The 18,316-nt window shown below is 42.6% G+C and overlaps 8 protein-coding genes and 1 pseudogene across 8 annotated transcripts; 2 read left to right on the top strand and 7 right to left on the bottom strand.

Annotated features, from left to right (window-relative positions):
* The first annotated feature begins 170 nt into the window (after positions 1–170).
* Positions 171–2,281, top strand: LOC145706153 (endoplasmic reticulum chaperone BiP pseudogene; annotated as a pseudogene).
* A 15-nt stretch (positions 2,282–2,296) lies between these two features.
* LOC145706150 (uncharacterized) lies at positions 2,297–5,308 on the bottom strand. Its single transcript, XM_081783674.1, has 4 exons — positions 3,652–5,308; positions 3,502–3,608; positions 3,246–3,458; positions 2,297–2,368 (listed from the first exon to the last, which is right to left on the bottom strand). The coding sequence occupies exons 1-3, from the start codon at positions 5,280–5,282 to the stop codon at positions 3,253–3,255; spliced, it is 1,944 nt and encodes a 647-aa protein (XP_081639800.1). The 5' UTR covers positions 5,283–5,308; the 3' UTR covers positions 2,297–2,368; positions 3,246–3,252.
* Positions 5,309–5,314: 6 nt separating this feature from the next.
* Positions 5,315–6,846, bottom strand: LOC145706152 (protein FAM50A-like). The gene is made up of 7 exons (XM_081783675.1): positions 6,548–6,846; positions 6,328–6,498; positions 6,146–6,222; positions 5,938–6,103; positions 5,777–5,873; positions 5,511–5,736; positions 5,315–5,468 (listed from the first exon to the last, which is right to left on the bottom strand). The coding sequence occupies exons 1-7, from the start codon at positions 6,836–6,838 to the stop codon at positions 5,375–5,377; spliced, it is 1,122 nt and encodes a 373-aa protein (XP_081639801.1). The 5' UTR covers positions 6,839–6,846; the 3' UTR covers positions 5,315–5,374.
* Positions 6,847–6,873: 27 nt separating this feature from the next.
* Positions 6,874–8,837, bottom strand: LOC145703783 (arfaptin-2-like). Its single transcript, XM_081781169.1, has 7 exons — positions 8,657–8,837; positions 8,290–8,537; positions 8,115–8,246; positions 7,968–8,068; positions 7,668–7,887; positions 7,517–7,624; positions 6,874–7,375 (listed from the first exon to the last, which is right to left on the bottom strand). Exons 1-7 carry the CDS (start codon positions 8,742–8,744, stop codon positions 7,331–7,333), a joined length of 942 nt encoding a protein of 313 aa, XP_081637295.1. The 5' UTR covers positions 8,745–8,837; the 3' UTR covers positions 6,874–7,330.
* Positions 8,838–8,877: 40 nt separating this feature from the next.
* Positions 8,878–9,566, bottom strand: LOC145702826 (ubiquitin-conjugating enzyme E2 D2B-like). The gene is made up of 3 exons (XM_081780111.1): positions 9,416–9,566; positions 9,184–9,372; positions 8,878–9,139 (listed from the first exon to the last, which is right to left on the bottom strand). Exons 1-3 carry the CDS (start codon positions 9,542–9,544, stop codon positions 8,924–8,926), a joined length of 534 nt encoding a protein of 177 aa, XP_081636237.1. The 5' UTR covers positions 9,545–9,566; the 3' UTR covers positions 8,878–8,923.
* Positions 9,567–9,580: 14 nt separating this feature from the next.
* Positions 9,581–11,168, bottom strand: LOC145701855 (uncharacterized). The gene is made up of 6 exons (XM_081779071.1): positions 11,057–11,168; positions 10,603–11,007; positions 10,285–10,562; positions 9,999–10,239; positions 9,767–9,958; positions 9,581–9,720 (listed from the first exon to the last, which is right to left on the bottom strand). The coding sequence occupies exons 1-6, from the start codon at positions 11,166–11,168 to the stop codon at positions 9,629–9,631; spliced, it is 1,320 nt and encodes a 439-aa protein (XP_081635197.1). The 3' UTR covers positions 9,581–9,628.
* A 179-nt stretch (positions 11,169–11,347) lies between these two features.
* LOC145702827 (uncharacterized) lies at positions 11,348–14,496 on the bottom strand. The gene is made up of 3 exons (XM_081780112.1): positions 14,423–14,496; positions 13,454–13,465; positions 11,348–11,535 (listed from the first exon to the last, which is right to left on the bottom strand). Exons 1-3 carry the CDS (start codon positions 14,475–14,477, stop codon positions 11,426–11,428), a joined length of 177 nt encoding a protein of 58 aa, XP_081636238.1. The 5' UTR covers positions 14,478–14,496; the 3' UTR covers positions 11,348–11,425.
* Positions 14,494–15,874, top strand: LOC145702825 (uncharacterized). Its single transcript, XM_081780109.1, has 4 exons — positions 14,494–14,884; positions 14,949–15,169; positions 15,229–15,543; positions 15,585–15,874. The coding sequence occupies exons 1-4, from the start codon at positions 14,799–14,801 to the stop codon at positions 15,821–15,823; spliced, it is 861 nt and encodes a 286-aa protein (XP_081636235.1). The 5' UTR covers positions 14,494–14,798; the 3' UTR covers positions 15,824–15,874.
* Positions 15,875–15,981: 107 nt separating this feature from the next.
* LOC145701854 (serine/threonine-protein kinase pim-3-like) lies at positions 15,982–16,830 on the bottom strand. The gene has a single exon (XM_081779069.1). The coding sequence runs from the start codon at positions 16,828–16,830 to the stop codon at positions 15,982–15,984; it is 849 nt and encodes a 282-aa protein (XP_081635195.1).
* Positions 16,831–18,316: the final 1,486 nt, after the last annotated feature.

Raw genomic sequence — 18,316 nt, 5'->3', positions numbered from 1 at the left:
TGACGTGGCGCAAAGAAGCGCGACTCAGCGAAGTCGAAAGAGTCGCCGCGAATTTGCTCGGCGGGACGCCATCATGCGGGACGGAATGAATAAGTCATAATCGCACTGATGAAAAATCACGCGAAAAATCTTGGACACGTAGGGTTAGGGGCCTTAAAAGTCGACGTTGGGGATGCAAAATATCATAACCACAAACATCAACTCAAAAATTTACTTTTTGAAATCAACGAAGAATACCCAAATTCACGAAAAGAGTTAACAGCGACTTTGAAATGGACAACAAAGCAGTAGCTGCAGCGGTATGTTTGGCCGTTATGGCTGTAGCGGGAGTAGGAGCAACGATAGCAGCATCAGATGGTCCCGGATGGGAACCAGTAATTGGCATCGACTTGGGCACGACTTATTCTGTAGCTGCTGTTTGCGACAAGGGTCAAATTCTAATCATTCCCAACGACCAAGGTAACCGGATTACTCCATCATTCGTCGCTTTCAACAACGGTGAGCGGCTTGTCGGTGATGCGGCCAAGAACCAGATGTCTTCAAATCCCCAGAATACCATTTTCTCTGCCAAGCGCTTCCTCGGCCGAAGATATGATGATCCAACAATTGCAGAAACTCAAGGACTCTTTCCCTTCAAAATCTTCAACAAAAACAACAAGCCGACTATCCAGGTCTCAGTAAATGAATCTGAACCTCTTGCTGAATTCGCTCCAGAACAAATCTCCGCGATGGTCCTCCAAAAAATGAAGCAAATAGCTGAAGATTACCTCGGCCAGCCTGTAAAGAAAGCAGTCGTTACTGTCCCCGCGTATTTCAACGATGAGCAACGACAAGCGACGAAAGACGCTGGCACTATCGCTGGAATCGAAGTCATTCGCATCATTAACGAGCCAACTGCTGCTGCTCTTGCCTATGGGTTGGATAAATCTGGGGTAGAGAAGAACGTCCTTGTTTTCGACCTTGGCGGCGGTACTTTCGACGTTTCACTCCTCACCATTGATCAGGGAGTTTTTGAAGTTCTTGCGACAAATGGAGACACTCATCTTGGCGGTGAAGATTTCGACGAGCGAATAATGCAGCACTTCGTCAAGGTTTTCAAAACCAAGACAGGACTTGACATGTCTGCTGATCCGACTGCTCTTGCGAAGCTACGAAGAGAATCAGAAAAGGCTAAGCGGGCTCTGTCTCTTGAGCATTCAGCGAAGATCCACATCGAAAACCTCTTCGGCGGACTGGACTTTGAAGAGACCCTCACTCGAGCAAAGTTTGAACAGCTCAATATGGATTTGTTTCAAAAGACTCTCGATCCTGTCAGAAAAGTTCTCGCTGATGCTGCTTTGACAAAAGCGGAAATTGACGAAGTTGTTCTCGTCGGTGGCTCAACTCGAATTCCAAAGGTGCGACAGCTGATCAAAGAATTCACGGGAAAAGAACCAGTCCTCGGCGTCAATCCTGATGAATCCGTCGCATACGGAGCAGCCCTTCAAGCTGCTGTTCTTGGAGGAGGATGTTTGGAGCAAACACCCGTCGTCATCGACACTGTTCCTCTTTCAATGGGAATCGAAACCGTCGGTGGAGTGATGACTAACATCATTGAGCGCAACTCAGCTATTCCTACAAGAAAGAGTCAAATTTTCTCCACCGCCGCGGATAATCAACCAACAGTCACGATCAGTGTCTTCGAAGGAGAACGCTCTCTTGTTAAAGACAATAACCTCCTCGGACGATTTGATCTCTCTGGAATCGACCCAGCTCCTCGAGGCCAGCCGCAGTTGGAAGTAACTTTTGAAATCGACGTCAATGGAATCCTACAAGTCAGAGCAGAAGACAAAGCGAATGGAAACAAGAAAGAAATCAAAATCTCCGCCGGCTCGCAGCGACTAACCCCAGAAGAGATCCAAGCTATGATTGATGAAGCGGACAGAATGGCAACGCAAGATGCAGAAGTACGAGACCGAATCAACGCCAAGAACCGATTAGAAGCGAATGTTTACAGCGAAAAGAACAAGATGACCACCTCACCGCCAGCTCATCTCGCGCCTGAGCAAATTGAAAGCATAAACAATTATTTGGAGGAAACGATAAACTGGCTCGACTTGAACGCTGACTCAGCTACGAAGCTTGAAATTGATGAAAAGTCAGATGCGCTGATGCAATTCCTGTCGAGCTTTGCACAAGCGGAACAAGAACCTGCGCGGGATTATAGCACCGAACTGTAACTCATTCCTGCTTTTATCTGCCAAATGATTATCATGTACGCCCACTTATTGAAACAATAAAATCGCAAAACTCTATTTATATCAAATACTTTATTTGAAGCAATTTTTCACAGGAAAGCAGGGTTTGAAAGCAGCAAAAATCGTCAATCCTGAAAATAAAGATTATATTGATTGAAATTTTGTCACATAAAGTTTCCTCTAAATAATGAGGATGTCTGCCGCGGATACTTCTAACATATCGTTGAGTTTCTCGATAATCAGACCTGGATGCGGCGTCTCTAGTTGGCTGTAGAAATCGAACTCTAAGATGAAATTAAAAAACTTCACTTGAGGCAAATTTTCATAAAATTTTTTTTCGTGCTCAGAAGAAAGACCAGAAAATTCTGAGTCGAATGGGCTAGATTTGACCCGAAAATTTTGACTTTATGACGTCAAAAATTGCGTAACAAAGTCCAGATTAGGGCATTTTTGGTAAACTTTTGGGGAACTTTTAAGGAGGTTTCCGTTGGACTTATTCGACGTTCTATAGCTCAAAAGAATCGCCGTCGAAAATTGAGGGGGGGTTTTAAATGGTTTTGAAAAAACCCAAGAAAAAAATTTTGACCATTTTTCGACCGGTCGGTTTGAAGGTGTTTCTCTTGGAATTTTTCAAAATTCAGGAAAACCCCCCCTCAATTTTCGACGGCGATTCTTTTGAGCCCAAGAACGCCGAAAAATTCCATCGGAAACCCCTTCAAAAGCTCCCCAAACGATTTTTAGGGAAAATGAGTCATAATGACGTCATTTGATGGAATTATAGAGCCGGAAGTAGACCATTCGACTCAGAATTTCATCTTCTTTCAGATAAGCCAATAAAATATTTTTCAAAAAATTTTGCCTCAAGTCGACTTTTTTAATTTCATCTAATGAGTAAGATTCTAGAGCTTTTCTTTTGCTTGATTTTATACGCTCTCATTCTTTATTTTTCGAAGAAAAACACCGGGATCAAGCGGAAAGGTTTATTTCAAAGATGCATTTTAAACGTACCTGAATTCTAGCTGTACTCGGACTCGTCAAGATACTCTTTGTTGTAGTACAGGTCTAATGCAGTTTCATAATCGATCTTAATATACGGCTTTCCCCAGCGCATGCTTTCCAAATCCGATTCTACAACTTCAAGGCGTTCTTCATCGAAATCAGAAAAGTTTTCGTTGCCATAATTTTTCAACTCGCGATAAAGGTCATTTTCGGTGCTTTTATCTTAGTAAAATTTTAAGGACGATGTATTTTTATTGATTCTTACCGAACTCTTCTTCATGAACCTCCCAAACGGGTTGAGCGGCGCCTCTTGAATTGACCAGTGATTCGATGCCCCAAGAAGCTCTCACTTGTCCTTGATGTTTTATTCGACTAGAAGTTAAAATATGATCAATTACTATGCATATTTCCTTACTTTATCGTTTCCCTATTGATAACAAACGGAACCTTCATTCCAAGCAACGTATGAACCGTATTTTCCGCAAGACCATCAAGACTTTCGAGCTCAGCGTGCCATGATTTTATCCATATTTCAAAATCTCTCGCGCTCGCTTCGGCAAACTCTAAGAACTCTTCGTGAGATGATGCAAAGATCCTGGCAATTGCTGATCTTTTCTTTTCATCGTGAATTTCCTGGTAGACTTTTCCTTTATGCTTCTTCATTTCAAGCCGTCTTTCCTTCTTGCTTGGCCTAGAAATGACGCCACGACGGTAGCAAAATTCGTATTTTGCGGAGATCTCCTCTATTGGCAGGCCGAGAAGGCCAAGCTCCACCATTGTGTCACGGGGACAGTTGCATCGCATGGCCAAATACTGAATCTTCGCCTCCATTTTGTCATAGTCTGATTCCAAGAACGCTTCAGGACAAAACCTAATGATGTCTCCAAGAACATGTCCGTCGAAGTCCCAGCCAATGAAGGACTCCCTTCTATCTCTGATGACTTTAGGGCTGAGAGTGATATATTCCGGACAATTCATCAGTACATTTCCGAGATCAGAACCAAAAGTGATTCCAGTTTCGTTTCGCAGTGCATCAAGAGTTACTGACATCATTTCTGGAGTGATGACTTTGAGTAGATCGTGGAGCTCCCAGTTTTTCAAAAAGAGCGAATTAACATCGATGTGATTCAAATGCGACCGGTCAAGGATCAAGTTTTGCAGCGCAACGACTTCTGTTAGTGGGCGATTGATGACTTTTGATAAGTTTTCTTGAAGGGAAGAAATATCCGATTTGTACTCTGGGTCAGCGAAACGTTCAAAAACTTCGGAGCGGGTTAAAAATGGGGCGTCTTTGATGAAGTTCTCTTCAAGGTTCTTTTTCAGGAGCTTGTATTTCTGTTCTAGAGAAGTAAAAATGACTGAGTGTTCAAGTTCTGTCGCTTTAAGTTCACTGGAATCATTAGAAGAAGGAGTCAATAAATGAAGATTTTCAAATCCAACGAGTCTGAACAACCCTTGTTCAACCAAAGATTCGGCTTTCGCTTTATCGTAATTAAAGTAGCCACTCGGAAGGGGTTTCATCGCAGGACTCTTCAGTTGTAGCCACTGTCGTCGAACTCCTGGAATCTTTCCATAAGTCGCCGCTCCTACAGCCCGAGTTTTCTGGCTCTTTGCCGTTTCCTCCGAAAAATGAGCAGCGAAATCTTTGAATTCGAGTTCAATTCGTTCTGCGACAAGTTTCGCGCGGTGCTTCTCATAAACAGAGAGCTTTCTTTCCGGCCCAGTCTCTGGCCTTCGATACATTTCCCAAGTAGACTCTGGCAGTGGCTCATAAGGAAATGTTGGAGTAGCAACAGACCAGCGAGAGTTGATATCGTCAACAATTTCTTGTGGAAGAAGAGGTTTTAGCTCGCCATTTGAGCCGTAATCTTCATCAGAGAGGCCAGTGTCGACAGAATAGATAGGCTCTAGTTTTGGGATGTTCTTGTAGGCGGCTAGCGGCAAATCTCGCTTTTCATCCAGATTCTTGAGATTTTCAGTCAGCGGAGACAAATTTGAGGTGCATCTTTTGATTATTTTTCGACATGGACAACGCCACCTGATCATATTTCTGAAGCAGGAATTCAAAGCTAGAAAAGTTAAGAATGGTCAGTACAGTAAACAGTTGAATGAAAGTCAGGCCAGTTTTCAAGTGGTATTCACACTGCACCGTCTTTGTATTCGCAACATAAGTAGCATGTTCCGTAGCTGATTTCTCCGAGTTTGCCTCGTCCATATCCACAATTCGGACATCTGAGCAAGCATTTAAACCCGTAAAGGACCTTCGTTTCTTACCTAGAGGCTTTTGTGTTGATTTCCAGACCAGCTTTGGAGCCATCTTCAACTTTTCCTGATTTTTTGTACTTTTCATATTTCTTCTCCGGTTCGTAGCTCTCCCAAACATTCGCGGGGTAAACATGTTTGTTGTTTTCATACCAGTTTCTGGTGCAGACCTTGACAGTGGCTTTCGCCATGACGGCAGTGTTCTCGACTTTGATGTTGTCTTGGTCTTTTTGAAAATCTAAAAGGGTAGTAGAAAAAATTTCAGAAAAGAAGCCAACCAAAGAGAGTTCCGGATTTTCCTTCCGCTTTCGTAACAATCAAATCATAGAAGGTGTATTGATGGGGAATGATTGTATCCGCCTTTATAAACATCATCTAAAAATAGGCTATAGGCTATAGCAAAGGCCTTTCGTCGAAGGGACTTTTTTCTGATTATAACCTGATCGACAGCTTGAGTTTTCATTTCAATAAAGTCGATTCGAAGTTGTTGGCGGCATCGCTGAAGAAATGTCTCGATGGTGTCCCCTTTTTTGACAACCAAATCTCGTGGATGAGGAGAGCCATCCCAGTAGACATACTCGAATTCCATGATTTGATTTTTGAGCCTACAACAATTTCACTAAATCAAATTGAATTCTAACACTGACCTGGCTTGCTGCTCTATCCAAATCTTTCGAATCTCCTCTCTCTCAGCCTGTTCCCTTTCATTCTTACCATCAGAGGGCTAAAATTAACCGTTAATTAGACTTTCGTAAGAAATTAGATGTATACATAATAATGAGCAGAATCTTCGTTGAAAAGATTCAACTTACGTGAAGCTGCAATTTACCAAAAACGATGTATCAACTGTTAGGTCTTTCCCGATCCTCTTCTTCTTTATCTCAACTTCTTGATTTTCCTCCTCTTCGTCATCTCCAAAGCTTATTTTGTTCTTATCAGCTAATTTTCTATTTCGTTTTTTCTCCTTCGCTCGTCGTTTCTTTTCCTTTTCCGTCTTTTTCTATAAATCAAGCGCTAGAATCACCGAAACATTTTAGAACCCATCTTACCTTGTCTTCAGCTAATCTCAGCGCAATTTGGCGCTCTCTTTCTTCAACTGCCAACCTCTGTTTCTCCTTCATCTCGGAAAGAGTCACCAAACCGACTGTATTCGACCGCAGATCTTCCTCAACGTTATCGACATTCTTCGAGAAGCTCTCATACTCCGGAACATGGGCAGTGGGCATTTCTTCCATCACCGCCTTTTTCTTTTGCTCGAGTTCTGATTTGATCTTTTCAATTTCTTTTTCCGACTGGCGAATTTTAACGCTACACATTCCTCCGCCAGTATACGATGCCATGATTTAATACCCTGAATAATGAGGAACTGAATGAATGACTCCGATATGAACTTGTTGGATGCAAAAAACACAGCTTCTTACGTTATAGGCAAAAGTTGGTAAATAAGGGATTACTTGAGTAACTGTACTGTGGGTGAAGAATATGTACTGTACTACACGTGAATACTGTGGCAACTTAAATTACAGTGAAAGTCCCAAGAAAAAGTAATGCGGTGATCGAATTTAGTTTTGTCTGAGCTTCGTGTTTTGGTCGATAGGAAATCGTAACGAGACGGAACTCTCAAATGACCGAAAAGATCAAATTTTTAATTTTTTTATGAATTAACTCTGGATAATTGCTGTCGTTCGGGAGCACAAGGATAGATGAAGACGAACAAATTGCACAACTGGAAATTATTTTTATATAAGAAGAATGAATAGAAATAGGAAAAAAAGGTTGGAAAGATCGGCAAAGACGCTATCGCTGAAGAGGTGTTTTTTTCCTGGTGAATTTCATGTAGCTTGCTCGAGAAAGCTTTTTTGATGGCCATTTGAGCGCTGAAATATTGGATTATTGAAAGGTAAAGAGCAAAAAGGTTCTAGTTATTATCCCAGCTCAATTTGAAATAACCTGTTATTGCCTGAAAATACTCTAAACGTAATTGAAACTTAAAAGTGAATACAACTCAAGGAAGGTACCTGAAGATGAGCAGAGAATTCTTGAACAGCCCCGGCTAGGGCTTGTTGGTTACCAGCAAAGTATGCAGAGACTCCATTATGAAGCAAAAGTAATTGTTTCGACATAACCTTAACAGATGCTGAATCACTTCCATGTTTTCGAAAAAGTAACCTTGTGTCGATTTTCATCGAGTAATTTGAGCTTGATAATGAGAGCTTCTTTGAACTTATCGAGCGTTTCTTTTCGTTGAACAAATGAGGCTGTTGAAGTTTCGAGCTTTTGGTCTAGGTCTTTCGGAGCACCTGGCGTGCCTTGAAGTGCTTGTAGCTTTTCAAGATCGGTTCTGTACGCGTCGAACTCGACCCTTGACTTTTGGTATTCTCTAAGTGTCTGAAAATTGGGCTCAAACAACTGTAAATGCAAGAATCTTTTCAGGTAATAGACAAACTTTTGCATATTTGAGCCCAAATCATTAGGGTGTCTTCCATCGTTTTGAAAATGAGCGTATGAAGAGAGCTATTAAAAGATGCCAGACAAAAACTGAGAGTTTCTCCATTTTTACTCAGAGCTTTCTGAAAACGAACGGTTGAAAAATGACTGAAAAATGAGGGGCAAAACCTGTGTGTCCGCATTGTAACTGAATTCATCCTGTAAATCTGTCGATTTCAGGCTCATTTCCGAGAAGAAATCGCCGAGTTTCTTTTGAGTAGCTGTCAGAGCTTTGAATCTCGTCGCCAGTTCCTCTCCCATCTGAAAAGAATGTCGATGGTGTGCACCTTTTTGGTGCTCTAACCTGATGTAATTCTTTGTATCTGGTTAAATGGTCGTGTAGTTTTTCAACTCTGGGATCTAAGTCTGGCTCTGCTGTGATCGTTGCTGTTCCCATGAGTTCTTGAATCCTCTGTCGATTTACCCTGTAGTGTTTTAGGCCCCATCTTTTGAGCTTGTCGAGATTTTCTGGATTCGGGATTAACTCTTTTGGAAGCTGGACGTTTTTCAAAACATCTGGCTTTGGAATTGTGGATCTTTGAGGACTCTCGCCTAAATATTTAATCCGTTACGAGAGAATTTGCTTTAAAGTCTTTCATTTTAATAAACTAATGTTTTATGAGCAACCTTCGTGTTTATGATCAATTTATCTAGAAAAGCCTTCGGTTTACCTTGCGAATTTTTAATCGGGATTGTTCGGTCTGGAAGGTCTTCTGCTTCCGGACTTTCTAGGGGCGTTTGATCTGGCGATACGTCCATTTTGGGGAGAACTGGGGTCGGAGCCGCTGGGCTTTCAACTGGTGCGGGAACTGAGGCTGGAGTTGACTCGGTTTTCGGCTGCTCTTCTTCCGACATTCTTTGAAAAGGAGGAAAAATATATAATTGGTTTATCGAAAAAGGCGGAAGAATATTTTGATGGAACGAAGGGAAAGAAATTGTCAGCTTTTTGGAGAATAAGGTAAAGAAAATTTGTAAGAAGAGTTCATGGCGTATTTGGAGGTCCAATCTCTGGCAGTATCGTCGTGTAGTTCTCTGTTTTCAATAAAGATTTGTCCAATTGTTCCCACAAGCGGATGGTAAGGATTCGGGTCAGACATCAGCGTGCGCATTGAGAGAAGAATCGAGGAAATGGTGAACGAGGGGATCCAGGAATCCTAGGAGAAGCAATAAAGAGGAATTATGAGTAAGTATGATTTACCTTCAAAATATCAACGCAAACAAGGCCGAGAGAATTGACATTGCAGTGATAGATCTTCGTAATGAACTTGCATTCAGGGGGAGAGAATGGGTAATTTTGTGGAAACTTCATATTGAACTTGAAAATTCCGTTTTCATACGGAGAATTCGCAGGGCCATGGATATAAGCGTTCCATTCGAAGAAATCTTCCTTTGATTTCGATTTGAGTTAATTTTGAGAGGAGCAGATTTACCTCAGAAACAGGACTGGCTTCAAACTCCGGCATGGGCGCGTAGCTCAACTCTGCGAGCTCGATTTTCAACCTTTTCAGCGCATTTGATCTCGTCTTTTTCGAATAACTATCGAGCGATTTCCGAGACATTCTTATACGGGATTTTATGAAATTGATATTTGAAAGTCGGGTGAGAAATTAATTTAAGCACCGTCTACAGAAATTGAGAAGAAATTAAATTTGAAGAAACATCAAGTGGTTAGTTGGCTCCACGCTCGTGATGCCTGAAAGATCGTGCCAGACGTTGACAGAAGAAGGGCCGACCTCTGAAAATTGGTTTGGAAAAAATGTTCAAACTATATCTGATCCTACGAGCACCGCCAAAGACGAGGAATCCAGAATTGAGAAGATGAAGAGAAGAACCAAGGATACATGGGAGGGGAGAGGTGTTCAGTCGGAGATTCTCACCGCGCGGCAAGTTTTCAAAAGAAAGGTCGCTTTCGTTAAATATCAATCGATGAATTGCAAGAGCGGATTGTTGAGGTTCTTCTTCAGACATTTGCACTGAGAACAGTTTATTTTTTTCTCAAAGAAAGTGATTTACCAGGTGAAAGCCAAAGAAGAATACTCTTGCTCATCGAATAAATGTAACTTGTTCCACGGAGATAGGCGGGCATGTTAGATGAATGGTCAGTTCGGATGTTCGTAAATGTAAATTTGAAACTTCTTCTGCCGGATTCATTGTCGACGATGGGAGTAACTTTGCAATGTTTGAAATCGCGGACGACATTGCTCGTGAAAATGAGGGAGTCATCACTGACCGGAACTACAGCATGAATCGATCGCTTAAATTTGTTTGGAGTTGAAGAATTATTTTTGCTGGAGCTTACGGGAAAGGGAGGAATATCGCCTTCGAGAAAGACTTTCGCCCATCTCCAACTAGTCGGCGAAGCGTTTCGAATGTCGAGGACGAGGGTTTGATCAGGATCAATGGGGTTTCTCTCGTCGAAGGAGCCCCCATCAATAACGAAAATGTCGAGCTTCGGAAGAATGCAGCCAGCAGCTTGAGTTCTCCCTTCTGAAGTATTCGGCAGGCGAATATTGAGCCAGTCTTTTTTCTTCTCGCGAACATTCAGGACGCTCAGCTCGTTTGGATAAAGACCCACATCTTTTGTCAAATGAGCAATTTGGGATTTTGAATATTCTACCTGTTCGAAAAGCAGCAAGCGCACTCTGCGGGCCCTGGCTTAGCTTTCCGCCAAACAAAATCAACCTGTCTCGTTTTTCGTCGGCGACCATCACCGCTCCGCCTTTCGCCTGCGGAGTTTTGGAACAGACGACGCGATCCCATGTCTCTTTCTTTGACGAAAAATACCAGGAATCGTTCAGAGCCGTTTGCAAGTCAACATAGCCGCCGAAAACGTACAAAACTCCGTTGAGCAGAGCGACAGAGGACTGATAACGGGGTTGAGGGCAGTTTCGTGATAACAGTTTCCCGCCTAAATAGTTGACGCGCGTGTTTTTGAATGGCTCAGGGCTTCGATTAGGCTTTAATTTTGACTTTTGGAAAGCAAGGAAGACAATATCTTTTGAGAAGTCTTTGGAAAGCCTCCCTAGCAATTTTTTTCTCAAATCTTCTGTTCTTTCTTTTCACAAATGTACGCGCAATCTGCTCGAATCTGTAGTTGACCTGGCTAAAATGGGAGATGGAGGGCCCAGTAGAAGGGAGGAAAGAAATGACTTGCTCCCATATCTCGTCCGGAAGATCAGACATCTAAACTCTTGGAAAAGATGAGTTTTGGATTTATTTTTTCTCGGAGAATTTCGAAGAATGGCTTCGAAGGCAATATGCTTGGCGAGTAAGGATCGATTTATCGGAAATAAAGCATTTCGCGCACTTTTTTATTACTGTACAATTCATGCATGACAAATGAAATCGCGAGTCGGGGTAAGTTTTTTTAGAGTCATCTGATGGAGTTTATTTTGCAAGAAACAGCGGCATCAGGGTATTTTTTTGTGGTGCGACTGAAATTAGTCGAGCTTCTGGAAGCCAACCATGGGAGCGATTTCTCGGAATGCTCGTCGAGAGACGTTGAGGCCGTACTTTCGGATGAGACCAGATCGGCAGCCAGTGATTCGGCCAGAGTTCGAAATTTTTGCGGCTCCCGGGCAAGGGGGCGGCGGGCGGGCGGGCACGGGCAGAATATTTAAGATTCCCGGGGGCAAAAACGGTCACGGGCACAAAAACGAATTTTCCCGCGAGCCAAGCGGGCACGGGCACTATAACAAATTTTCCCGCGGGCAGATACGGGCACGGGCATGAATGAGAAGATTCCCGCGGGCATAAACGGGCACGGGCGGTTTGCCCGCGTTCCCGCACGAAATATTCCCGAGGGCAGCCCGGGGAACATTTTTTCTACTGCTAAATCTCAAGCCTATTTTTCAAAATAAGAAAATAAAATAAAAACGACCCTGAATCAATTCGGATTTTTAAATCGCAAGTTTTAGGAGCTAGTTAGAAACTACGACCGAATGGTCTCCGTTTCCCCAACTTGGGGAACTTGGGGAAACGGCGACTTGGGCAAACGGCGATGTGAATTAGTTTAAATTGATTGATCATATAACTTTTATTGTCTTCTTCACAGTCAATCCCAGCTTCACTTATTTCAATCCCGGCTTCAAAAACTTCGATCCTAGCTTTTCAGACGTCAATCTTGGTGGCTCAAACTTGAATCCTGGCATCTCCAGCGTCAATCCCGGCTTCTTCAATGCTGATCCGGGCGTCACTTACTTCAATCCAAGCTTCTCAAACGTCACTCCCGGCTTCTCAGTTGTCAATCATCGCTTCTCGAATGTCGATCATGGCTTCTTCAAGATAAAATTGGCGTTGAAAAAGCCCAGATGGAGATGGATGAAGCCGGGATCGACGTTGGAGAAGTCGGGATCGACGATGGAGAAATCGGGATTGACGTCGAAGAACCCGGGATGGACATTGGAGAAGCCATATTTGAAGCGAGAATTGGCGATGGAGAAGCCATAATTGATATAGTGTCGATGATATTGGAGAAAACATGATTGATGTTGGTGAAGCCAGGATTGGCGTTGAAGAAGCCAGGATTGATATTAAAAAAGCCAAATAATGTCTAATGATCAATTAATATAAACTTTTTTCAGATCGCCGTTTGCCCAAGATCTCCGCTTCTCCAAGTTGGGCAAACGGCGATTTTCTATAATTCACCATAACTAGGCCTCGGACGTAAAAAAGACGATTTTCACCATCCGGTCATCGTACGGGAACATGAGAGGGCTCATTCGAAAGGTCTTGATAAGGGCTTTCTATTTGACCGATAAAAAAACTGGGCCCTCCCTTTCTGTTACGAGTTATTTTAAAAAATATTTTTCAAAGCTTACCTTCAAAATCAAATATCTCGAAAAAGGAGGACAGGGCCCAGTTTTTTGATAAGCCCAACAGAAAGCCCTGTTCAAGAGCTTTCGAATGAGCCTACTCTTGTAACCGTACGACGACCGGCTGGTGGTGATGATTTTTTACGTCCGAGGCCAAACCATAACACCTAAATTACGTCAATTTCCGGCTCTAGAACCGACCGGAAGTGGAGTTTTCTAGAATTTTGAACCGTTAAAGTTCTTAAAATTTCTGTTGATTTGTAAAGGTATAATGTTCGGGGGTCTATAAGGCGGAAATGGGCTGGAAAACTTCATTAACCTTAAAAAAAAGCACGTCATAACAGTTCTGTATGCAGATTAGTTTTCAATATACTCCCTCAAGTATTTGGTGTCTATTTCCACGCTATTTAAATAGTTTAAACACTTTTTCATAAGGTGCATTGAATCTGCCCGTGCCCGTTTAAGCTCGCGGGAATCTTGCCCGTGCCCGAATTTGCCCGCGGGAATATTTTTTATTGTGCCCGTGCCCGCCTGGCCCGCGGGAAAATTCGTTTTTTTGCCCGTGACCGCTTTTGCCCTCGGGAATCTTCACTTTCTTGCCCGTGCCCGTATCTTCCCCCGGGCAAACGCGGGATTTCGAACTCTGGATTCGGCACTGTCGGAAACCTAGAAATTTATGTGTTAGACAATTGTTATTTTATTTAGTAACTAAAAAATTCTATAAGTGGAATGTTCGCAACTCGGTTGGAAAGTACAAAACGAACATTAGGAAAGAGGTTCAAGGCGGTATTCTCGTCCCCTCTTCAACTTAAAATTCCAGAGAATCAGAAGCGAAAAGAGGTTCAGTGAAAAAGTGCCAAGTACGATTTCCTTGCGAGTCGAGCGTGAATTTCATGTTCGCCAGCGTTATCTAACCACTTCATAATTCATCATTTTCTCAGTTCCAGGAAAATCTCGAAAGTCGATCGAGGGAAGTTTGAGGAAAAGATGTAGAAGCCGTCGCTTTTAGCTGGCGGAAAAGGGATGAAGGAGGGTTCTTGATAGAAATATTTGAAACTTTCTTCATCAAATTTTACTGAAAATCAGTTTCATCGAATTTCAATTGAAATTCGAGTTTTTCAAAAGATGACGCATTCTCGTGAACGATCTTCAACTGAAATCAGAAGAGAGTGACTTTTGAATGAACAAAGTTCCAAATATTTTGACTCGTTGAAACAACAAGTTCCAAGAGCAGTTCCCAGAAGAGCTCAAAGACAATTTACAAGCGGATTCAAGGAGCTCATCGCCGCGAGAACTGTTCTAAAAAGCGCGCTGGGCCAGAAAGAACTTCGCCGCGCTTGAAACTTGGACTGCTTCAATGAGCTTTGACTTTGGCCAGGAATTTCACCCGCGGCTGCTCAAGCAGAGGCAATCGGGGATGAAGAGCCCGACAGGATGGTGATTGATAAGAGGATTTATAGATTCAGAGGGAAATGAAGGGATTTGAGCATGATGAGCCTCGCTAATCAAAATTTCCTATCTAAAAATCCTCAAATCGCCCCCAAAAGGTTACTTTTCTCGAAGAAAAACCCTCGTAACGAGTCTAAGTCTGTTTAAAAACGAATAGGAGCCCTAGAAACGTACCTCGGCCTTTGGTGTTTTTGCCTTTGTGCGCGAACCAGATGTTTTCGTGTCCCATGTCGAAAAAAGTCTGAAAAAATCACTCGTTACAAACCACAAAATTGATTAATAAAGTTTCATCATCAAATTCAGCCAGGAAGATAGCGTAATTCTTCGTAAAAATCTCTCAGAAATCCTCTCACGCACGTGAACGCTTGGAAAGACGTCCGCGCTTGACCAATCAGAGAGCCACATTCTTTCGAGAGGACAAGCGCGTAAAGCGCGCAAGCCAATTTTTCGCTGGAAGAACGCCGCGTCTGAGGAGTTGAGTGGAAGCAATTTTGAGGACTGGGTGGAAATACTGTACTTTTAACCACTAATGTCCACGTGAAAACAGACGATGAAAGGGTTATCGAAGAATCTCGGTGTAACTGAGAGTTATGTTGCTTGTTTTGGATCAATTGGGAAATGTTCTTCTTGCGAACTGTAAGTGAAAGTATATAAATTTAGTCTTCCGAAGCTACAAATTGTATCTTTAACGAACTTTTAGTGTTACAAAATCAACAGCAAACATAAAGGGTAACAGATACTGTGTCTGTTGCGCATCGAAAAAGTTTCCCGAGGAGTCCAAAAAAGCCAAGTTTGAAAAGACAGATGCAAAATTCAAATGTTACGCTGGTCGTTCAAAAGGTTGTGGCGCAGACCAACTCAATTACAGAGAGTTCTACGTTGGTACATGCTGTGAAAATGCTGCTCTTCGCGCAGATGACTGTACGTATCGGAAAAACTTCAAGTGATAAGTGATTATATTGATTAAATATTTACTTTAGACAGATACGAAACCCTTAAAATCGTCAACGAAATTTTTGAAGAGACAAGAGATGAAGAAGGTATCGTAGAAAAGAGAGTTGAAGACGCCGAGAAACAAGTGGAATCATCTCGAAAAGTAATGGAAGTTGATCAAAAATTGGTAGAAGAAGTTCTGAAAAAGGCTCAAGAGTCCAGTCAAGCCTTTGAGGAAGCAAAAGTAGATGCAGAGAAATGCAAGGAAGAGCTAGCGAAGATTAGAAAGTGGCGGAAAAAAGTTCAAAAGCGATCGTTGGTTCTCAGCAAAGCAGCAATGAAGGAAGATAACAGCGACGCTGGTACAGTAGCTCTTTACAGACTAGAAAAGCATCATTTTTAGAATCGTCAGGGGAATCAGACGAACCTGAGACGAAGAAGTCAAAAGGAGGAGAAGAAAATAATGAGGATGACAACTGCAAGATCTGTTGTGAAGTTTTTAGTGAAGCTCATCCTCTAGCTGCTCTCACTGCATGCGGCCACATAGCCTGCTTCAACTGCCTTTCTAATTTACCTCAGAAGACATGTCCTACCTGCCGTAAAAAGTTCACCAAGCGAAACATTCTCAAGCTTTTCAAGTAATTTTCTGCCACATCGTTTTCACTAAGCAGACAAATAAAAAATGCACTCAACAAGTAACTTATCAGTGGTTTTATTGGCTGAGGAAGAACTTTTCAGAAATGTATCAACGTAAAAATGTACAAATAAATATTTTTTGGCAGTGAAGTTACAATCTGGTTTCAGCACCATCCACAATTGAGTAGTTCCTCCATTGTAATTCTGCTCATCGGGTCTGGGCAGAAGATTCGGTCGAGAAGGGCGACAGTGTATTTGTTAAGAGTCCGCTCAGCGAGGAAGTTTCGTCGCATAAGCCCGGTCTGGTCTGTTTCCCAGTTTCCAGTGAGAAGGATGTAAATGACTGCTCCAATGCTCCAGACAGTGAGTGGCCCGGCGCTGAGAAGTCGGTTCTGGAAGTATTCGATCGGCCAGTAAGAGGGGGTTCCGCGGGCGGTGGTGTAGCAGTTGTCTTCTCGGCTGGCGCATCCGAAGTCGATGAGGCGGATTTCGAGAGTCTCTGGGTGGATGAGGATGTTCTCGTCTTTGATGTCGCGGTGGCAGATGCCGGCACGGGAGAGCTCCATGCAACAGGTGATCAATTGGCCGGCGATGATTCGGACTGCTTCTTCGTTGATAGCACCGTGTTTCTTAGAGAATTCGAAGAGGTCGATGAAGCCGTCGAGTCTCTCCATAACAAGGACGAAGGAAGATCGTCGCTCGTACCAGTCAAAAGGCTGTACGACAAACTCGGATGCTTGAGCCGCTTTGAAATGGTAGTAGATTTCGCTGGGGACAGCTCGTTCTTGAACTTGCTTGAACTGGGAGATCTTTCCTCGAGGAATCTGCTTGATGACGACTGGAGTTTCAGAAGAGATGTGCTTGCCAGTGTAAAGGATTCCGTTAGCAGAGCGCATCATTTCTTCCTCGACATCGTAAGTCTTCGAGAATCGTCGCTGATCTTTGGCGATTTGCTCTTGGGGAGAGATGACGTTTTCGTCTGAAGAGTAGCCGGATTCGCTGTTTCGAGACATTTTCGAGTTTTTCTTTTGAATCTCTTTATTAAATTTTGCTCTTGGGTTTTTTCTTCCTTTGGAAGGTGTGTTTATAAAATGGTTGATTTGATTCTGATTTGATGGTTTCAGAAGGGAGCTGATCCGATTTTATAGTCGGCGAGAAGAGCGCCGCGGAGGTCGCCAGCCGTTCCACTCCTACTCAGCTCAGCGTGACATTTTTTCTGAGAAGATAAAGATCAACGTAGATTCTACGTACACCCGCGCAGATGCATATACTCGATAAGGATACATACAATGGATAAGGTGTTCCTATGCAAATTTACACAGTAAAAGGTAGCTAAGAATTGGGTCAGATTGGCGAATAGATCCAGATGGGCTGAAGCTCGGGAGAAGTTATTGGAGGAAATTTGTCGAATATTGCCTTGATTTTTGAATCCGAAGGGAACATCAATATTTTGAAGAAGAAAATATATTTCAGAACAATGTAAAACTGCTGAAACACATCAAATTTTAATATCATTTTCTGTCTGCAATCTTCTATCCCAGATTCCTCAGATTCAACTATCGATTCTGATAGTCATTTTCTTGAATAGAACAGTTCTGAAAATGAATATCACCATTTGAAAATCGCACTTGTCGATGAATATCGCATTCGAAAATTTCCGATTTCCATTTCCTCCAGCAGAGAATAAACGAGATGAGCTGACTCTGCCTTCCTCGCAAAAGCAGAGTTTCTTTCCGAGAAATTCTAGCTTTCTCTTGTGCATTTTTCCGTTGCAGCTGGCGGTAGCTTGGTTTCAAAGCAGCGCGGCGAGTTCAAGCGCCCATCCGATAAATTAGAAAAAATCCCGGAAAGATTTGAATTTTAGCCGATACAAATGATTTTATGGTACCGAAGGAGATTCGATTTGAGATTTGCTCAGAGAGACAAATTTATTGTATGCTAACCGACTTTCGGCTTGTTTGAGGAGAAATTTCTTGGCCTCATAGTTTGAAAATCAGACTGTACTGGAGAAAAGGCTTCAACTTAAAATTTCATGTTCGCAAGAGCAAATTTCTGGATGAAAATCAATAGACAGAGGTGAACTTGATCCACGCTGAGTTTTATCGATAAGAAAAATGGATGAAAAGCGACCCAGGAAGTGCATCAAAAAAGCTTCCTTGATCACCCACCTTGACTCACTTTCTCAACCTCACCTCAACATATGAAAGTACGAAAAACCGAAGATAGTAGCAAAGATGCTAAACTCATCCAGGAGTTCTCGACCAGGACCCTGGGTAGTATCGAAAATCCGCCAAAAAACCGTTGCGACTTTTTATGCATGAGAATTGTTTGTTTGCGATCCACTGAGAAAGAATGCTGAGCCTTTTCGGATTTGGCGGTATTCGCACCTCAATAAGCGTGCCTCAAGGATCACGGAATTTTTTAGCAAGCCGCAAGGATTTTCACAAATCAAAGCGAAACTTATTGGCAAAATACAGGCTTCCAAGAAAAAAAAATGAA

Source organism: Oikopleura dioica, chromosome PAR (assembly GCF_907165135.1).
Source record: "Oikopleura dioica chromosome PAR, OKI2018_I68_1.0, whole genome shotgun sequence".
NCBI classification, from domain to species: Eukaryota; Metazoa; Chordata; class Appendicularia; order Copelata; family Oikopleuridae; genus Oikopleura; species Oikopleura dioica.
The sequence above is the reverse complement of the archived record's forward strand: the minus strand, read 5'-3'. Positions and strand labels throughout refer to the sequence as shown.